This window comes from Tauraco erythrolophus, chromosome 24 (assembly GCF_009769465.1).
Source record: "Tauraco erythrolophus isolate bTauEry1 chromosome 24, bTauEry1.pri, whole genome shotgun sequence".
NCBI classification, from domain to species: domain Eukaryota; kingdom Metazoa; phylum Chordata; class Aves; order Musophagiformes; family Musophagidae; genus Tauraco; species Tauraco erythrolophus.
The window spans coordinates 6833903-6856258 of NC_141488.1; the positions used below are offsets into that span (position 1 = coordinate 6833903).

A 22356-nucleotide genomic window follows, 5' to 3' on the forward strand; every position below is an offset into this window, starting at 1 on the left:
ATTTGGTGAGTGCAATGGGTCACAGCACCTACGAAAAGGGCAGGACAATTCTACAGGGCTGATCAGGAGGATCACAGCTTTTAGACCTTCTCAGGAACGAGCAGCTTGTGCTATCAGCAGGTTTTATCAGCAGAGCTGAAACTTGCAGCCTCTGAACTCATGCAACTTGAAAGACAAAGTAAGACAAACATACACGCCAACTTTTCTCTCCCGTGGCCATCTGCTCTCCCAGCACAGCCACCCGAACGAGCAGAAGGCACAGGCAGACACATGCTTCCAGTGACTGATGGCAAGTGATGGAGACAGGAACACCCCAGGCTATGACGCACTGCTCGCACGGCACCGACACCCTCGCAGGTCACACTGGCACCTCCGAGCCCCACTGGAGACCACAGCCCTTGGGAACTGCTTGGGCACTGACTGGGATGGCACAGTGCTGATTACTGCAGAGCTCACAGCAAGCAGGAAAGGCAGGAAAAAAATAATAAAAGCTAGACACACAAGCAGACATGCAACTACTTCTGGCCATTCCGTTTTCAGTCCAAAGCCAGGCTGAAATCCCAACTTGATGCTCTGCTCCTCAGTATTCTATCACAAAGTTATCTATTTGCTGCAATCGTATCGTCAGTGAATTGAAGTTTTTCACAGATGCTGAAGTGCAGTTAGAATCATAAATAAATTTAGGCTGAAAGATCTCTCATCTAGTCCAAGCACCAGAAAAATCCTTCCAACTTCAATGCATCATGCACAAGATTCGCAGCGGGACCTCCAAAGCAGGTCCATGAGAAAAGTAAAAAGGCCACTTGCAAGCACCTCCCTCTGACAGACACAATGAAAAAGCTTTTTAGAAGATGAATGGATTCTAGCTAAAGAGGATAAGCACAATCCACCAGTTTACTGGCATGTTCGAATTTAATTTCTCATGAATAAAGGCCCCTGCAGAGGCGAGAAAGAACTGGATGCAAAGAAGATTCCTAGCCAGTGAACCCTCAGATGATGTTCTAACAGCACAGCAGAGCAGGAGCGAGGTCGTTAGCTGCTTCAGCGATGTGCAGAGATCTGAAGAGGCCATTTATTTTTAAAGAAATATTTACCTCCAGAGGGGCAGCTATCTCCAACATCACATGTTAAACGTTATTTAAACGTTAAACCTGGCAGCTATCAGTCCTGGGCACCCATTCCATACACCTTCACCAACAAGGTCCTGCACCACCACCACGAGATCTGCACACAATCCAGCCTCCGGATGCGAGCACCACGTTCGAGGGCACAGGTGCTCTTGGTCAAACACTTGTTTTTCACCAAGATCACACATGTGTGCAGCTCAGAGCCCTTAAACACACACACCCAAGGGCAAGTAACAAGGATTTGGAAGAAGCAATTCCTATCAGCGAGTTCTTGGCCACATTTACTACTGGGGTCTGGGAAGTCTGAGACTGGATCTGGTACTTTAAAGTTGTTCTTGTACCAGAACAAATGCAGGAGGGGGTGGAGAACATGCTGCAATGATTCTGACCCAATGCCTATTAGAATTCTTAAACAAAGGGACTACTATTTTTTTTTTTTTTACAGGACTAAGCTAATTTGCAGTAGCTGAAGATCTGGCCAAAGACATCGTGGTTTTAGATTTTTTTAATTAAAAGGGGTAGTTTTCAATTTAAATTCCTTGAAAATTTTTCATTGTAAAAGATATTTAACGGAAAACGTATTCTCTTCCCATCCACCTCTAAATACACACTTCCTAAGTTTGTAGAGGTTGTTATCTGTTAAAACATACTCTACAACCTTCTAAAATTGTCATGAACAGCCCTTCGATTATTTTGGGCACAGTACAGTCTAAGCAGCTGTTTGAGTTATAGTAAGACAGAACACTTTTAATGAGATTATGCATATTTGATGCGCTCAAAATGTAGCTTCACAAATGTTCTCAGCTTTTCAGCTGGCTTACTGAATTTCTACTCAACCGCCTACCAGAACCATAAACCTATCAGTTCTACTTAAATTCAGCAAGCAATCTGGGCAAGACTTCTCTCTGCATGTATGAAAGCGCTTTGCAAAACAGATTCGGATGTTTCCAGATATTCTTTTGGTGCTCCGAACGCATCATTCCGCAGTATTTGATATCAACTGACCCAGGTGAGGGTTGTTGCTTCCGTGGCTGCAGCAGAACAGAAGACAGCATTGCAAGTCTGCTGGGGTTCTGCCTCCAGCATACTCAACTGTCACGATAAAAATACAGCGAGACATGGGAGGATTCAGCTTAAGGTCTTATTTAGATTGAGCACTAGTCCTTGTTTCATTCTGGGAATACAAAACAATTGTGCAGAAAGTGTGTACAAAATACCCAAGGTGTGATGAGGAAACTCTTCCAGGTATTTCTGACACACAGAGATGGGATAAATGTTACCTTAGTCCAGATTTTACCGCCTGACCCAGACTCGCTGAGGACATTCAGTCCTCGAGGCAAATTCCCCAGTTGCACGAGGTCTGCCAGGCACAGCCCAGCTCCTCCTCTGGGCAGCCCCAGCTCACCCAGTTCTGTGCCCTGCTGCTGAGCAGAGCAGAACGGAGATGGTCCCTCGCTGCTGCTTTGGTGCTCCCCAAACGCGCTCACCGCAGTTTTAGTCCTTCCTGCCACGCAAGCAAGAAGCACAACTCACCGGAGCAGAGGCTGTGCAGACTAAATTTATAGTTTCTTTTAGCTCAGAGCCCAAGAATCAATTTTGATATAACTGTGCTTTCAAAACCACCGGTGAGCTGCAGCACTAAGCTACTCTCCCTGGCTCTGCAAAGACATATTTCACCAAGCCATGCTTTCTGCAGCTGGAATTCCTTCCTACTTTCCCTTCCCATTAAGATTACACTTGTCCTTTACAAAAAAAAAAACCCTGTACTTCTAAACTGAGAGCTGGGTAAAGGGAGCACAGACAACTTCTACAAAGAAAAAGCAGCTGAGCCACAGCACTTCTTCGAAGCATTGCTGCCCTGGCACATCCTCTCAAACATCTTTGTTCCTTATTCTTTTCTACCATGCATTTCTTTGCATCTTTGGACTCTTTCAATGCACAAAGACTGGAACAGAGACAAAGCCACCAATATTTAGAAAAGGATGTTACAAAGCAGAAGGCAGGCACAAAGAAAAGAGCATAGAGAAACCAGAAGAGGATATTGATTGGCACAGTAGAAGCTTACACTGTTTTCAGCACTTGTCTCATAGCTCTGCCATTATACCAGAGAGACAAGTTGGAAAGGGCAGAGTCCCCAAACAGAACACCATCCCTTTGCAGTGACATGAGACAAGTCTATTCCCAAAACAGCAGCTCCCAAGATTTCCACACCTGCTCAGCTAGAGATCACCTTTCATCTCAATTTATCAGAATCCAACCCAGCAGCATAACCCATCTCCAACTTATATTAGAAAACAAAAGAATGCAAACACATTTAAACTTTCAGGTGACAATTACCAGTTAGTCAATATTAATAGAATTAATTATAAGCTATATATGCCACAAAGATCTCGATTCTCTCAGGGAAATATACACTCCTCTTCAGGCAACAGTTTTGAAAATATTATTTTCCCTGCAGAAGGCAGCGTAAACCTGTTTGTCAGTATGCAAATCTGTTTTCCCCTTGCAACCACTGAAGTCTGCAGCACCAGTTTATCAGCCAAGCACGAATGTCTGCTGCTACAAACCTACTTAGGGTAGGAGTGCAGCTGGTTTTCAAATTCAGCAAGTCAATTTGCAGACTGTCTTTGCTACTTTCTACCTTCCTGGAACAAGATATAAATGTTACATGAGAAGATTTCTGGTTCCTGCCTCAAAAAAAACACCTTGGAAGTTTTCCTTGAGGAAAAAGGAAGCTTCCTTGAGCCTTGAAGGATCAGGACCGAATCTATTAAAAAGGAGCAGCTACCTCCAAGAACCTGCAGGCACACTGCTACACAAGCGCAGCTGAACAAGCACCTACGTTGCTGCCATCAGAGCAATTCATACCAAACTGATGCAAGCACCACAAGAACTGAATATTCCTCCATTCTGAAGTATATCAGATGCCACCATCACCATTGCTGGAAGCAGGTCTGAAATGGTGGCATGAAAATCAAAAGCAAGTTTGGCAGTTGAAGACAAAACCACAAAAATAGCCTTTTACTCCATGTGCAGCAGTGATCATAAAAATCATTATTCCAACTCCTGAGTTCATCACTTGCTCGGGTCAGAAGTCCCCTACTGGGGTCTACTACACCAGTGTTGGAATAACAACAGGGCAAGGGGAAGATGCTGCCTTCCTCCCAAGGCAGGCTGCTGTCAGAGAAACGCTGCTTCATCCATGCAGATATAATTTCCTTCCCTTCTATAAAGGGTATTGCTTCGCGTGCTCTCAAGGTTGAATTTCACTGAATGTTTTTCCTGCACACACTTCCAGTGAAATTAAAATTACTTTTTTTAAAAAAAGGTTGCCATGAGAGTCCTAAAAGCAGAGGATCATAATTGAGCACGCTAAAAGGGCCACGGTAGCTGTTCTTCAGTGTCATTTGGCTGTATGAACCACTCCTTCCGTGGCAAAATGCCCTTGGCCCCAAAACAGTGGGGAAGCATACAAGGAATACACCAAGTAGCACATATTACTGCTGTGTAACTCATTCAAGCAAGCATTAAAAACACACCGAGCAAACAATATTTGCTCACTTGAAATTCAAGATTTACGCCCCAGCTTAGAACTGCTGATTGATTGCACAAGCAGAGTCAATAAAAAGAATCAATATAAGATGCTCTGCTGAAGTACACAAGGAATTGAGGGAAAAACGACTTCAAAGCAGCAGCAACTGTTTTGGTATAACAACACAGACACTTGTATATTTACAGACTCTCTAGTCCCTTGTGGCCCCAGAGAATTAGCAAGAAGCTCTCTATACAGGGAAAGGAATCCAAGCTTCCCTGCCCCAAAAAGGGCTCCCAGGCAAGGCAGCCTCTTCAAACAAAAGCCAGACTTCACCTCCCATGCAATATTCCCTGTCGGAGGCTGCTGGCCCCACTGCCAGCACCCACAGCACCCTGCACATTGCTTTACACCAGAAGCACAGTGGAACGTGCCACAAGAGAAGCCAGCCTGACATTGCAGACAGCAGGAAAAACAGGCTCATTTTCCTAATGTTTGATGGAGAAATCCTGCACGGTCTTGGGTAGGTAAAAACCTTATCTCAGGGACAGCACTCCTGCTTTCCACATCCCCACCCCAAAGAAACCCAAGTTAAAGTGCAGCATTTTGAATACTTTGAGCACTTCATAACCTTCCTATTATTCACCCGAACCCTGGCAGCTTTAAGGAATCCAATAAAAAGGAACCTCAATATTAACTACATCATGTTTAGTTTTCAAGCCTTTCAAATCAAGCTTACAGCCCATGACATTTTTCCCAACCCCAAATAGCTCAATTAAATCCTGTTTCATTGTGACTCGTTCCAGATGAAGAGAAGACACTTTACCTCTGCAGAAGGGGAGAGGAAAATCCCAGGAGGCACTGTTCTCCGAATTGGCATGGCACGTGAGCAACGCGTGTCCTTCCAGAAAGAAGCCTGGATTGCAGCTGTACCTCACTTTGTCCCCGATGCTGAACGTTGTCCCTTGCTGAATCCCATTCTGCAGCCTTCCTGGATTTCCACACGTATGACTTGGTAGAACTGCCAAAGAAAGTTGCTTCTGGTTAGGGACAGGGCATTGTACCAGAGCTGTCAGGTGAGGGATCCAGAGGGAAGGCTGGTCTCAAAGTAAAACAGAGCAAATAACCACAAAACTTACCGTACTGATCGCAGCAGAATTCATTCAGCCCATTACAGTTAACATTTAAGTGCTATTTCTACCAAGCTAGACAGCTATATAGCTATACATACTCAAAGAAGCAAAATCATTCCCCAAGCAGCTGAGTCAGAAAACAAGATCCACTCTTTCCTGACCAGTTTTATCAGTTTCTAAACCAAAGCATTCCTCTTCCCATGCCCCCTGCAGTTCTATCCATTTAACACGACTGCAACTGATGAGACTCCAGAGATTAAATTCCTGTTTAAAATAACATTTTTCAGCAGACCTTCACCAGGCACCTCAAAGGCCCCTGCAATGCAAACACAGTTGCATTATGCCTTAGAACCACTCAGAAAACAGCAAAACCTTTAATTAGCAGCTACCATCCAGACAAAAAGAACGTTTCCACCCAGCAGGATTTATCCTTCGTTGCACTGTGTGTTTAACCCAGATTTCACAGTTCTGCATCAAACCAGACTCTGAACCATGCAGTTAGACCCAGCCCCACTGAGGGCAAAACACAGTCCAAAGTTGGCATCAGAAAGAACACGGGATACTTGAATATAAGATGGAGAAGTTGCAGCTAAAGCACTAGTAAATCTGTAACCAACGCCTCTGTACAGCAGTTTCAGGGAATGTAAATTAAACTCTATGGGTTCCCATATGCCACTCCAAAAAGATCCACTCGAATCATGGTTTTAGAGCCTAATATAAAACCCAGTGAAGACAACCGAGACTAAGAATGACTTAATCAAATTTGAATCAGGGCCTTGTGCAGCATCTTGTGGTACAGTTCTTTTTCATTAAGGCTGAAATATCAGAGGGAGGAAAACACGGCCATTCAAAGCTGAGTGATGGTTTATCAGTGGAAACAATTTTGTCAGGGGCATGAACAAAACCAGATGAATCTCTCTGAGCAAAGGGAGATTTAGTCTGCAGCTCTGCCAAGGAAAAGAGGAAGATTAAAAGGAAAATGATATGCTGGTGTACATGGCATGCAGCAGAATAAAATACATCCAAAACTGCGTAAGCATGAGGAATGAAACATGAATCCCTAACACCAACTGATGCAAACAGGGTACCTTTGTCCTGTCGCTGGACAGCACCTTTAGGATTGGGATTTGCAACTTCCCTGCTCTGCTCCAGCCCAGGGACACCCGCCACCCCCCAGCAGCCCCCTCGGGGCAGAGCTCGGGCACCCGAGGGCGCCGCGGCGGATGCGCAGGCAGGATCCCTCGCAGTGGGGAGACGAAAGACTCATCTGTAATGAATATGGGATGGGGTTTCCTGCATCCAGACCCATCATCATTTTCTAGTTAAGCCCCTTCCAGATTAAATGCAACACCACCTTAGGCGTGATTAATTTTAGTGACACATACATCTCAACTCCTGCATCTCTTCTCTTGCTTTTTTTTCCTGCCATGACCACCAGCTCTCACCACACATCCATGTGCGGGAGCAGCCTCATCCAGAGCCCCAGGAACACCCAACCCAGCCACCACCCCAGGGACCCGGCCCCGAGCTCCAGTCACCCCACACAGCCTCCAGTGCGGGGCCAGGTATGAGCTCCAGCAGACAAGATCCCTCCAAACGCTATTCACATCCTTCCAGAAAGCGCCTGGAGCCAAGAAGTTGAGCAGCAACTTTCACCTAGAAATATTAATGACCATGCAGGTTTTTTGTAAGCGAGAGGATGCTATCCAATGTCAGATGGGTTGAAAAGCAGTGTAGAACTAATGTTTCATTTTCTGTAATGATACTCAAAACCCCAATTTAATTAAATTACCAATATAACTTTTTTAAAAAATGAACCCATTCCTGCTTTTATGCTTCCTTCCTTTAAAATTAATGACTAGAACTTTGCTATAAATAAAAATCTATCATTTTTAAAAGTCAATCTCTAACACTAGCTGCTCTCTACTTAATGAACTGTGAAGAATCAGACAACCCTGACCTGCACCATATCTTAAAATTATACTTGAAAAACAGGATCTCATTTAAAAATTCTGCTTCATTTGGCTGCCTTAACTAATATCTTGTTACAGGACAGATAACACACACATGCTTTTTGGGGGAGGCAACATTAACTCCTTGATTGCTTCGGATTCAGCGGGGTTGCTGCAGGAACCAATATGCATTAGAGGTTTTTTATTGTTTGTTTGGAGTGGGGTTTGGGTTTGTTTTGATTAAGAAAACAAACACCAATGCACATCTGAAGACAACGAACTTCTTCAAACTGCTGCCTCATGGACCGAAAGGACTGCTTCCAGAGAGGCTGGTGCCACATCCAGAGCGGAGCTTGGCAGGAGCAGCAGGCAGAGGATCCACCATCAGTCATGTCCTTGAGCTGCTTGTGCAGAAGATGAATTTCATCAGCCCCCAACACGAGCTGATGAAGTGCACCTTCCCCTACGGAGGAAGAGGAGTCAAAGAACACAAGGTCTGTGCTTCCCGAGAAGGCAGAGCTTCGCAAGACCCCGCAGCAGACAGCAAGGTGGGAGCCTGCAGAGATGGGGTGGGGGTCTGGGGATGCCCCATGAGCCCCTGACCCAGGACACCCGTGTCTGTGTTTCACTGCCAAGGGTGACTCCCCGAGCTGGTGCAGCTCTCACAGCTATGGATTTGTGATTCTACTCCAGCATTCCTGAGAAGAGATAACATTATTGCTCATACTTGGCTGCCTCTAACAGCCAGACTCTCTGATTGCTTGAGAGATTAATAGAACTGTGTTATTTACATCAGATGTCGCGCAGAATAATATTATTAAAGCTTTGTCTTACCCATTTACCAATTCCACTGTAGATTAGTAACATGGATTTTTTTTCCTCCTCATAAAAGCTTTTGTTCCCAGCAATCAACATAATATTTCCAAGTGATTGTATGCAAACGAATGCAGCCACAGACCAGATTTGTACAGATGAATAGAAGGTCCTGTTAGTCATTTTGTAGCTAAGTCTGTTTCTTTCCATGATGAATTTAGAGCAGTTTATTTTGTCTTGATTTGAACAGCTGCCAAACCGTTATCGTATTTTATGACAGAGGAAATGAAATAGAATTATTCTATTGTCATTGCACCTGAAGAGCTCCTCATATACCTCAAACATCACTGTCCCAAGCACTACTCAGAGGTACTGCCCTGGAGACCTCACTCAACAAGACAACACAGTAGAGGAACCATAATCATGGTGCTAATTGCCAGCATAGACGAACAGAACCAGACCAGAACCTCTGGAGAGAAGATTAGGTGAGAACTACAACTATCTAAGAGGCAACGTGAGATAGGACGATCTGAGAGCAAGGCGGAAATGGAATCTTTTCAGAAAAAAACTATCAAGTGTCAGGACATGGAAAACATCAGTCAAATAAATGCACCAAAAGCCCTAGAACTGTCTCTCTTCCTGCAGTTTTCAATCTATCCTTCAAACCCACTTATTCATCAAAACCAAACCTGTAGGGCACAAGATCAACTCTGCCCAACTTAACTCCCTTCTGCTCCAAACTTTCTCTGCTTTTTTTTTTTTTCCCTGTTTTCTCTTGTCTTCCAGTTTGGGCCACTTTTGTCTCATCATCCTTGGGAACCCACACATGCTCCACCGTTGTATCCGTCGCCCTTTGTCTTACCCCAGGAGCATCACCCAAGATCTTGCATGCTGTGCAGCTTTCATAGAGCAATGAAGACGTGTTTCCCTCATGGAATCAGATCTATTAGTACAAGACCAAAAGTGTCTCAAGATTTCATAGTATGTTGCTTGAAAACGGACTAAAACTGGAAAAACAGACAACAGATTTGAGAAGTTTCCACCATCCATTCCTGTGAGCTGCAAAAAAGTCACTACTCGAATTGCTGATCTGCATCAGAAGCTTCGTATCATTCACTGACTTAAATTTTTACCCCCATTTCTTTCTGCTCTTTTCAACAGGCTCACTAGGCTGCTCCCAACTAACTTTTCTCATCCCCTTGCCCAGGATCACTAGACTGGAAGTTTTCAAAATCAGCAGCTTTCAAAACCGAGTACTTGTCAAGCCGTGTCTCCTTGTTCCAGTTCATTCGAAATTAATTAGTAGTTTTTAAGTCATTAGATGTGACTCAACGCATCCTTGGACAGCATCCCACCATCAAAACGCATTCAGCCTAATTACATCAGCCTTTCCTAAAACCCCACAGCTCTTTTTGTCAGAAAAAAAAAAAGGAAAGAAAAAAGGCAGAGATGTTTCACCGCACTGACACATTCGAGCCACCTCACCAATCCAGGTACTTTCAAACAAAAACTCAAATCCATCCCGAGCTTGCTTACCATTCCAAAGAGAAGCCTTCCCTGTTTCCTATTCAAATTAATCTTCAGCTCCATTTTCTCTGTTTAAATTGTTTGAATACAAAATAACCTCAACTTTTAATACATCTAGATACTGCATTCCAGTCTATTACCCTGTTTACATAGCTAAAAGAAGCATTTTTATTGCTTGAATTATCTATGGCAGTTTACGATAGATATTTCAATACTATCATTGTTCTAACCTTGAAATCTTATCAAGGAGTGCAACTTTTATGATATGAGGCCATACATTATCTCCTCATTCCCAACTAATTTTCATTCCTAATAAAAAAGAAAAGAAAGCAAGCCAGCCATGCCAGAGCAGGCACTTACAGCTCCTGAATACAGTTATTACAGCAGGAATAATTCATAAATCCCAATGAAACGATGCTACACAGACCAAGCAAAATAACAAAACCATTGACCTAAACTACTTGGGCTCAGTTATTGCTGCATGCTCATTTCCAAGTTCATCTCCAATATGCCTTTTTTTAACCCTTCCTTCCATTCTCCTGCACCTCCTGAATCTAGTGGGGGTTGGAAGTCAAGACATCAAAGGGAATCAATAGAAAGGGTGTCTTCTGCTAGAGATCCAGGCTGGGCAAAGTGGTATTTCACTCAGAAAACCATCTGCACTGTACTTTTTACCTTCCTAGAAATTCAAGGAGAGAAACAGATTAAGGAGAACATCTCTTAAGATTTCCATCACAGCTTTAAAAATTAACAGAAACACCCCTGCACGACATGGACAGCACACCTTTGGCCAGCACAAACGTCAACTCCAACGGGAGGAGAGATCCACACCGACCAATTTCCTCTGCCTCTTCATCCATAACTTTTGGGCCAAGTACCACAGGGATACTCCGTGACTCTCTAATGTCTTTCACCAGTGTTTCAGTGCAATCTGTTTTAGTTCAGAAGAGTTTTAACCTTCAGAGTGAGTGTCCAGTTTGTGCAACAGAAAAGGAAATAAATGGTATCTTTTTCATTTCGTTTCATCCATTTCCAGTACAGCCAAGGGTAAAGCTAAATGGAAACTATTTTTTCCCTCTAATATTTCTTTGTTCACTAAAAACAGCCAGATAGTTACTTTTGGATAATAACAGACCAGAATGGCTCATCATCCATCTTTGTGGTAGTAGTTCTAGGGCTTTTTTGGAAATTCATTTTCAGTTTTCAATTTACCTTCCTGGAACGTGCTACAGCATTTTCCGGGCAACATCTAAGAGCACCACATCACTGAGTGAGGATTACTTTAGATTTGATTTAGTCATCCCACTACAGAAATAGCAAAAGATTCCAAACACAAGAGCAGTAAGATGACAGGAGATACGGCAACAAACAGTCCCATGTATCCTCAGAGACGCAGTGAACAGGGATCTTTTAACATTTGGGACTTTATGCCACTCATCATTTATACTTTCAAGTAAGTGTCATTAGTTGCTGAGCACAGGAGAGGAAGCCTGGCTGGAATGAAGACACAGCTTGGCTGCAAAAATCTTTTGCTGGGCCCTGAAGAACCATGTCATGCTGCTAGATGCTTCGACATCAGCAGATACTTAGCCTCCAGAACCAGTGGTCCTCACACGCCATCCCAACCTGGGATGCTCTCCTGCATCAGGAGCCTAATCAGCACAGCACTCGAGAATGTGCTTATCTCTGCGAACATGCTCTAGTCCTGCTGCTTTTCAGCACAATGACACTTCAACACAAGCTTAATTTAAAGTATGTGGTTAAGTGTTTTGCTTAGCAGGAACGGATTTAAGTGTATGTTTAAAGGCTTCATTGAACTGGCATCTAACAGCTGCAGAGTAACCTGAAAAAACTTCCCCAGGGAGGAAGGTGGTTTTACATTTGTTTTCTCTCTTCCTCCCTGATCCAAGGTTAACCACTCTAAGGGAAACAAAGACCTGCAGCCTTCTGTGACAAAAGACAAGCCAAGAACAGCAATGCTGCAGTGGCTATCAGCACCAGAAGACAACTGCAGGAACCAAACGAAAGCAGAATTCAAACTGCAGCCCCAGAGAGTTCAGCTGCCACACCAGATTCAGCACCTCGCTCCGCTGCGCGCGTCCAGACCGAAAGCCAAAGTGTCAGCGTGGAAAAAGGGTGTCGGATCTGGAAACCCAGATTTGAACTGATTCTATCTAAACACTGGGTGCCAGTGTTGATCCGCTCTGCATTTTGCTGGAGAGTGTCCCTGGACAGGGAACGCTCTTTGTTCTGTTAAAAAAAGCATCTTCCAACTTTAGAGACCACATTGTTTATCTGCTTATTGATCTTCTCTAGCTATTGGCTGATTACCCAGAAACAGAAATTGTAGCCATCTACATCTGTTGTAATAAACATTTCACAGCAGAGGAAGAGCATTCACCACAACACATCATTCCCAGTTTTTCCAGCCACTTCTCTGGAAGCAGCAGGTGTCACAGCACAGCGCGGCAGCAGCCCACGCCAGGAGTGCTGGGGCTCCTCAGGTCCCACCTACAGCACAGCGTGATCCCTGTGCCCAAACACAGACCTGCCGACCCTTCGCACCAGCATCACAAGCAGCTCCATTTTCCTTCCTCTAGTGGCTTCTGCACATCTTTCCCACCCCCTCACTCCTTTCAGAAGCCTTTGGAGGGACAGCAGGGGATCACACACCACACTCCTGCTCCAAGCAGCAGCCCACCCGTCTTCCCAAGCAAGACAGAGGTCACAACTCTACTGAGGTTAGACCATAAATAACCCGTCTCCTCAGAAGTGGGGCCAGAAATTCCCATAATTCACAGCTTCCAGTTGCTTCAGCTTCCACCACTCAAACTACATAAGGTTTGGCTCAACCCCACAAATAAAAGAACTACTACCTTGTTTTCATTTTTCAACTGCCTTCATTATTTATTCCTTCTTACAGTTTTCTTTAGGAAGCTTGGCTACTCAATATCATGTAACAGCCAACACTGTAGGTGTAACTGCGACATCAACCTTACAGAGCAGCACATTAACTAATCAGTGATGTCACACAGTTTGTGAGGAAACGTCCTTGAGAACAGGAAAGGTGAAATATTAAACCCTTGAGTAGAACAGTCAATAGCAAAAGCCACCAGAAACGCTGAGCTCAGTGCAGACACCTCATATCAACAACCAGAAAGCAGATACATCTCAAGGATGGTGCCACACGGGTCCACTGAGCTGCCGTAGCAATTAGGTAGTCTGCTGCTTCCAGCACTAGAGATTCATTATTAATTCGTGGTCATAACTGATCAAAAAAATCTAGAAGGTAATTTTATCCTCTTCACTGAAAACAAAGCTAAAGTGATCTAATTATGTCATAAAAACATGCCTAGGGCTCAGTCCTGTTTCTGAAATTCACAGGTGCCTATCTTGCAAAATTATGCTTGTGGCAAATTTTGCAAGCTATGCAGTAACATGCACTCATCTCGGAGAACAAGTTTTCAGCCCCACATGGGATCTCTTCAATGCCTGAATACATTCAGAAGCAAGAGCCTAGTCTGACTTCAAGGACCTTACTCTGATTTCAAATTCTCAGCTGTTACTCAAAGGTAGATGTTGTGGATCTGGATGCTCAGATCTGCCCCATCTTTTCGTTCCTACATCCCAATCTATTTAATGGACATTAAAAGGACATTTATGCAAACTAAGGTTACAGCAGGCAGGGAAGGTGAAAGGGGAAATGCCCTAAGACTGGTTTAAAGAAAAAAAAAAGCAAAGCAACAGTCGAAAATCATAACTTGAGAGTTCAGAGTGGAGGTCAAGAAAACATCCTTCAGTAGGAGGAAAGTACAGCACGGTAACGAGCTTCCCAGAGACCCTGTGGAATCACTGTCCTTGGAGATTCTCAAGATGCAGCTAAACAACAGCCCAGTTGACCTGATCTAGTGTTGGCCAACACTCCTGCTTTGAGGGGGGGGGGGGGCTGCAGCAGAGCCCTCCTGCAGTCCCTTCGCTACTGCAAACAGGACAACACCTACTGCTTCCAGATCCATCAGCTCATTACAGAAACACCACCAGGCATAAGCAGAGCCAAAGCACATCACCAACCAACCACGCTCCGCATTCTTCAAGGCAGGTTTTCTTTGAGCGATATAAAGAGTAGTCACTTGAAGTAAACGTCTTGAATTCAAGTTGGAAGGTGACTTGCCTGTCACTTCGGAGCGTGTGGCTTGAAGGACGTGGGTGTAATTTCGTGCACTTTTTAGACAAGCCATGGCTGAGCTGCACTGGACGTCCCTCATCTGCTGCCAGGCAAGTCGCAAGACAAGCCCTTCGGGGACACCCGCAGCCCGCCTGCCAGTTTTGATTACTGACATCCACTTTCGAGACCTCTGCACTGACATGCATATTTGAAAGGGAGGGAGAAACGTCCAGCCACCCACTTAGCACTTCTACAACTGGAGTGGCTGCTGGGCCATCCTTCACAGATGAAAAAAATCTGATAGCTGCTACCCCAATCGTTAGTGTGAGTACACAGCTCCAGCTCTCCCAAACAAAACCCACCTTCCAGCTGAAGAAAACAAGATGAGGGATGCAGGGAAACCTGGAGAGATCACCTATCACACAAAGAATGTTTCTGTCCTTCCATTTTACTTATTAGTGAAACAGAAAATTCACCTTGTTCATTCTTCTCTTCCCAGACAGGATACTGTGAAGCTTTACTCAAAGGTTAGGTCTGTATCTATCCACAAATGCCCATTTATGTTCTGTCTAAATTAGTACGATGGTCCAAACACTTCAAGGAGACCTTAGATATGCCAGAACTGATGCAAAGAGATAGTACAAATGAAAAATCCATATACACATGCTACAAGAAAGGCACCTATTGTATAATACTGTCATGGAAAGAGGATACATGTTTGCTTTAAAGAACACTCAGAGAGCACTAATGGAAAGAGAAAGGACAGGGACTGAACCTAGAGAAAACACCTCAAGATCTCAGAACTGGCCTGAATCTTGTTCCACACTACATGGGGCAAATCCCTGTGTTGGTTAAATTTCATAGCACTGATATTAAAGCTGAATGTTTTGGCTTTGGTGATACAACTCTACACTGAGAAAGATCCTTGGAAGAGTTCAAACGTAGCCACAAAAATACATTAGGTTCCCACGTGCAAGTAGCAAGGAGGAAAAAAGGTGTCCTTCACCGAGCATTCAACATGAAACAGCTCAAAAATAATTTCTTCTACTTTCATTTTCCCCCACTACTTTAATTACACTGTTTATATGCAACACAAGTCTACCCTCTCTACGGGCAAAGGTGCAAACCCTACTTAAACCTCAGGCAGGGAGCACGGGCAGTAGACACGCTCACCCACTCCACCCTGCATTCACTGCAGATGCCACCACTGCTCAGAGGAAGGCAAAGGAACAAAATCTGCTCATTACAGACAGTTCTCTTCACCTGTCTGCCATGGAAGAGAGTAATACCCAGCTTCTTGACTATCAGTTCACACCTTGAACATTTTCTATTAAGAAAACACTAAACCTTAATCTAAACAGTGTTCAGCTCTTGAACCCTTCAAACAGCCAAAGCATGAAAGTTCAACCCCTTCAAATGCTCACACCGGAAAGAATAATTTACACAGCACCTGTTTGGCATGCAATTCCAGCTAGAGAGAGTAAAACCTCTTTTGTCAGGAGATATGCATCAGGCAGAGGGGAAGCGTTGGGAAGTCAAAGCAACACTTGAGTGGAAAAAAGTAGGGCCCATTGTAAAAGATCTGGCAGAACTTAGTTTATCTGGTGGAAGTGATCCTTTCTGGAAGGAGTTGGGAAGGAGGAACTAGAGAAGGCCATACAAACCACATACTCATCAACAGCTCACTAAAGCTTGCAAGAGGTTCACACAGTGGACTTTTCTGTGACTGCCACCACGGTCTTCACTATACTAGCGGTGTCGAAACAGATTATTTTTAGACTAAAACTCTTTATGAGCTGTTCATCTTATTACTGCTTCATTCCATTCATAGTATTTTTAATCATGTCCAAACAACTGAACTATTAAATAAATTCCAAAGCAGCACAGCAGGCCATGGCTTATGCAAGCTAAAGATCAGAGCAGTAGGAGAGAAAAGCTACTGCAGTTGCAGATTAAGCCTCTTCATTTACAAAGCAACTACTGGACTCAACTACCAGACATTCAGGATTATGGCCATTTCTCAGTCCTGTCTCCTGCTGACATTGTAAAAGACATTCAGGATATGATTTACTTTGTAAAAGTTACAGGCATCTCACAAATGAGAGAGAAAGTTATATAAGCATCCTGTCGGTAATGAACTCCCCACTGCAAACGCTTTTGTTGGCTTCCACCAGAGCATCTTTCAAGTGCAGATTCATACACTGCAACACTTGAAGGTTTCCAGACAGCTTCAGCATCTTGTAAACTGTCTGGCAACGAGAAGCTCCCCACTGCTGCGACCACAAGAGAGATGCTGTGCTGCACATCTTCCATCACTTACAGCAGAGTAATTGGAAAACTTTTAGTGATGTTTAAAGACATCCACCCACCTGCTTCTGTAAACGCTGAAAGGGTTTACTGAAATCAGGCAAGTTGTTGTGCCGCAAGTCAGGAGAAAACCAACATCACACATTAGAAGACCAGAAACTGTTATCGTCCTACAATTCCCACAGAGGCAAAAGATGCATCGCCCTTGTCATGAACCCTGGTGTTTGGGAGAGGCAAACCCTCCCAGGAGGAGAAAGAAGGTTTTGAGCCTACGACAGTACCAACACATCACAGGTCTTGTTGTTACATGTCCTGTTACTGACAGAGCCCCACGCACGCATTAAACAACTAAAGAATACAGGAAAAAAATGCATTTCGTAAGCAAGGACAAATATACTTTCCCAGTAACAGGATTACACCTGCCATTCAACCCCATCCCACCTCAATTTTTCTTCTTTCAAATAAATTAATGCCATTAGTTGAAGAGTTTTTACTCCCAGGCTAGCCAAGCGCTTTCACCCAATAGCCCCCACCCTCCTTCCCAACTCCTTCCAGAAAGGATCACCTCCACCAGATAAACTAAGTTCTGCCAGATCTTTGCCTCCAACCAGGAAATCTATTCTCTTGATGAACAGCTTCGAATCCCACTCAACCCACAATTTTTCCTCAGCTCCTTTTGCCCCCCAGATCCTCCACTGTCAAAGCAGCTCCCACTGGTCCCACTGAGGAGCTCCAAGGAGATGTGGAATCAGAATAAGGAGCCTCAGCTGGGCTTGGCCCAACACCTCTCCAGGGGTCAGCAGCATGGACAAAGAGTTTTGCTCTCTCTAGGATTACAGACTGCTGGCTGGAAAAATTTTCAGCCCTAACAGAGTTTACTGGCACTGGAAAGCTACCCGAGGCTGGAGGGAAATTGGATCTATTCCACAGTAGAGACATAACAGAAAGCTTAACAACCTGTGGCATTTATATAGTATTTTATGTGTTCAAAGTATCATTTAGGCATTACCTGCAGCTCAGGGGACTGGTCAGCCAGGCTGGAACTCTATTTAGAATTAGTTCTCATGGGATTTCTGATAATGGATTCTTCACTTGTGCCAGAAACGCCACAAAAATAGATCTGTTTAGGGGGTAGCACAGCCTGTATGCTTTCATTGCAACTAACAGCCTCTAAAGAATAAAACACGCTTTTTCAAGCTCTAAACAAAGTTTTCCTTTTGATGTGATTACTAAAAAAAAAAGATTGTGATAGTCCCTTTATCCAAGACACTCGTCTACTTTCAGCACTACAGCCCAAGCCAAAAAACTCCCAGAGCAAATTAATGGCTATCGTTTCTGCACACTCACGTTGCACCAGGCTTTGTTGTGCTTTGGTCCAACACGCTTTCAGTAATGTAGATTTTTCTGTAAAATATAAAAATTTCAGCTGGTTTGCCCTCTGAGAATCCGTTCTAACATAATTACGTATCTGGAACAAGAAAACTAACTTCCATTAAGTTTTTGTTTCCACTAACTTTCCTACACACCAGCCACCTGAGGCTACCAGCTCAGGAGGACATCAACACACACGCCATCATGAAAACGGGAATAGATGAAGCTGCTGGAAGATGGTTTGGGATAAACACATCAAGACAGCACGTACGGACAACTTGATCACATGTTCACAACAGAGCACAACTGCTGATGAGATTATACTATATGAAATATGCCAGCACAAACTCATCTTCCTCCCACTGCATGTTCCTGCAAGGCTGGTCTAATTTTATAGGATGAGAGGTTACGTGGGAGGAACAGGATAAAAGCAAGATCAATGATTGTAAGAAATTTTAATTAGCATAAAGGTTCCTCTGTGTTAGTTCACAGAACTGAAAAAAGGTAACACGATGTCTGGAAAATTAATTTCGAGAGAGTCCAAGATCTAGATCTCTGTCCGAGACACTCTGAAAAACATACCTACAACAATTTCTGACACAGCACGTAGAACAAACTCTTCTTTTCTAGAGACTGACAGGATAATTTTAGAATCACCTTCATGTCACTTCCATTAGGACTACAGAAACTCCTGTGCTTCAAATACTGTTTTCTTAACAGTGAGTGGGGCTTATGTAATTTTTAATATAAAATAAGAATTCACTTGATGCCAAACCACAGGATCTATTCTATTAAAACACAGGATCAGTCCAAATGCCCATTCTCAGACATTTCCGAGCTCCAGCCAAGATGTATGAAGCACGAGCACTAAAGTGATTAGTCCACAGGAGGTGAAAATTCATGGAATTTAATGACACAGCACTGAAAAGAAAGCTCCAGCAGCGAGTGCTCAGGCTGAGCAAAAAAAGCTGGCGGTCTGAAAAGCAGAGAGGTCAGGAGAAGGCTGAACCATGAGATGTTCCCACATTCAGAAGATAAATGGACAGACGTTTGCATCTTCCACTACAGATGGTCTGAAACTAAACATGCAGTCATCTAAAAACCCACCACCTTACCCTTCCGGAGGGGAGAACTAAGTACAAATGGAAAGAAAAGCCAGAGCAACAAGATATTCCTGCAAATTTTCTTCCTCTATAAGGCCAAGGAAAAACAATCATGAAATTAACGTCTTCTTCATCCAACAAGAGATGCCATTTTCACATATGCATCTCAAACGAGGCACAGAGAAAAGTTATGGATCCTGGAAGGGGAGAAGTTCTATTTCAGATGGTACATGGTACATAAATAAGCATCTGAAAGACTAATCTTAAAAACCAGACAGAAATAACGAGGAAAAAATGCTCAGAAACTAGCCACTTCTTGCAGCAATGAGCTCTAATGGATTAGTTGGAACCCATGTTTTTATGCTTTTTATACCCACCCTCTTTCTTTTCTTCAGCTTTTGTGCTCAGCTGAAAATATCCAGCCATCCCATCCCGACTCTGTTTGTGGAAGTAACAGCAGAACTGCCAAATTCCCCACCCTCCATTCTCAATTGCTTATTATCAAGAACAGAGGCCACAATATTGAAGAAGCAATGTGTATTTATATCTCTTTGGCAGAAAGAGCTATTTTGAATGAATGAGCTCATATTTTCCCTAGTCTGAAATACGCTAATGGCATGGCATTTGTCATCTGGATTCAGTATTTGTCAATACAGAAATACCTGGATATGAAAATCAGACCCATCAGAGAAGAAACATCTGGATTTACACCAATGCTATAAAACACTTTTCATAACTAAAATTGTCAATTCCTTTGTTAATCTTAGCACAAGTTGTGCATGAAACTGTTTTGGCCTTGAAGTTAGTTGAAAGATTAGGAAGAAACAGCCAGAACCGTGGCGGGGAGGCAGGGAACAGCACTGAAAATGAACACAAAAGGAGTTCAGCGCATCTCCTCGACGACTCCCCACTGAACCATGCCAAGACCAGTTAGATGACACCTCTCCACTGCAAAGCAAACCAGCTCCATAGCTGTGAGCCAGCTCCTAGCTAGAAAAAAATTAAAGGTCAAATCAGAACAACTGTACTATTTTCATACACTTTGAGTACAAGTTAATCCTTCGAGTGAAAAGTATTTTAAAAGACCTGGTCTGTCAATCAGCTGCAGGCAAGGTGCAGGGAGGACTCCAGCGAGAGAAGTAGAGAGGGATGAGACCAACTGTTCAGTTGCATCCTTACAGATGAGATCTCTCACTGTGAAATTTCCAAGATAAAGCACAGCACAGCACTTCCCGGGGGGCAGAAGGCAGTCACCATCACTTCTCTCAAGTAACTACTTATCATTTTCATGCCAATAACAAGAATAATCAAACAACTTTATTACAGCTGTGTCAGCCTGAAGAAAATAACATCTATGAGCTGATCAAAGCAAGCAGTGACCTCACAGAAAGCACATTCAAGATGTTATCTGTCCTTTTGCAACTCATTAGCTTTGGTGTGAGCTAAATATAAGAAAAAAGATAAACCAAACCAACCTCTCAGACTGCTTACAACTGCACGGGTGGGACCACCACAGACCACGCACCTCAACAGCCTTCCACGAGTGCACATCATATTTATTGGTCAATATTCAAGGGGTCACATGCATGTGCATGGATTTTCTGCTTATTTTTACTTAATATTTGTGGCACAAACACGGGCAAAATGCATTTGCTATCCCTCGAGGCAAAGCACCAGACAAACATGCACAGTAAGGAGCAGATGAAGCCGCTGAAAAATGAGAAAAAGATCGAATAATCTGAAAAGACCTTTTAGGGTCTTTGGGTTTCAGTGGTTTTGTGTTTTGTGGTGGTTTTTGTCTTTTTTTTTTTTAAAGCAGAAGTTGTTTCTTGTCTCCTCTGATTGTCAAACCTCAGGGTAGCACCACATGAAGTCGACCTTTCATGTGTTGGGAAGTCTGTTTTACTACTCTTAGCTAGAAATCTTCATCTTTCCAAACTCATCATGGCTCCAGTTTGTTGTGCGCATCATTTTTAAACGTCAAATTCACAGGACATGAATTAAATTTTACACCACTTAATCCCTATTAAATTTAGTTGAAATACTGGGTTAAAAAAATATTACTCCACACACAGAGGGCATAAATGCACTCCTCACATCTTTCGGAAACCAATCTAAAATCACCACCACGAATTTTATGACAGGGATCCTCAGACACGGCTAATAAAAATCTACACTTAAGCAAATAAGTGGCATAAGTAACACATTTTGCTTTCCATCTATTGCAAAAATTAAAGGTCAAACACTTAACTCTTACAAACTAAGTAATTTCTCCTATAATGAAGTTCAGGCAGCGCGTTACAGCACCAGGCTGGGCCCGTGATGACGCAAATCAGGAATTTCAACTGAAATGATCTATTTGGACCAGCTACACTTGGCATAATTGTGTTCACTGCCCAGAGAATAAATGTTTTCTAAAAGCATCCTCTTTTCTGAGAGCTAACTGGATAGCCAGTAATTTGACGCTCCAAGGTTCAGGATGCAGAGATGGGCTTGTAAATTTTACACTGGACAGTTCTCAAAAACCTGTATCTGCTCTCACACTATCCAGTGATGACACTGGGTGCCAACATCAGCTGAAGCCCCTCCACAAAGTCTGGGCAAAACACACACGACACTTGATATTAGAACCTGATCTCATGCTCTGTTAGGAGAGGTTCAGTTTCATTCTTTTCAAGGGGGAATTGGTCATATCAGACCAGCATATCTCATAATTAAGCACCGCTAAGTAATTAAAGTTTTTGCAGTAGAAATGCAGAACTACTAGACAATCATTAGGGATTAAGTACTTCCCAGCACAAAAGACAACGTGCAAAAGCCAATTTTCAGGAACAAATTGGAACTCGTTGCAGTTTTCCGTATAAAATTGGGGAGGGTGGGCAGACTTACTTCAAATTTTTCTGTTTTCTGTGAGTTGTTTTTTTTTGCCTTTTCCACCAAAACTATTTCTCACTGACCAGCATTATCTAGCAACTGAAACAGGCTGAATAATTTTCCCTAAATGTTTTCATCTGTAGCATGTTTAGTTCAGCTCTTCCATTTTGTTTTGTTGGCAATTGTTGTTTTATAAAAGGTTTGACTATCATCTAGAGAATGCACTTTCCAAAGCTCAGTACAGCACAGCTACAAGGAAACACGGGTCAGGTCTATTCGTACTTCTACAAGGTGAAAGAAAGCCTGGTCATATTTATTTTGCTCTACAATTCAGGGACTACTGATTGACAGGCCCTGTTCTTATGAATAATAATAATATCACTGAGCCTTACTGTGCTTGAATAATCATTGGTTTTCCTCTCTGACAAAACGATGGGTTTTACACGGAAGGC

At 43.3% G+C, this 22356-nt stretch overlaps 1 protein-coding gene across 1 annotated transcript in view; it reads right to left on the bottom strand.

The window, feature by feature from the left end:
• CSMD2 (CUB and Sushi multiple domains 2) overlaps positions 1 to 22356 on the bottom strand; it is a 287646-nt gene that overhangs the window by 206113 nt on the left and 59177 nt on the right. The window contains exon 4 of the mRNA XM_086626228.1: positions 5486 to 5680. Coding sequence (XP_086482354.1) covers positions 5486 to 5680 — 195 coding nt within the window. The remainder of the gene's footprint in view (positions 1 to 5485; positions 5681 to 22356) is intronic.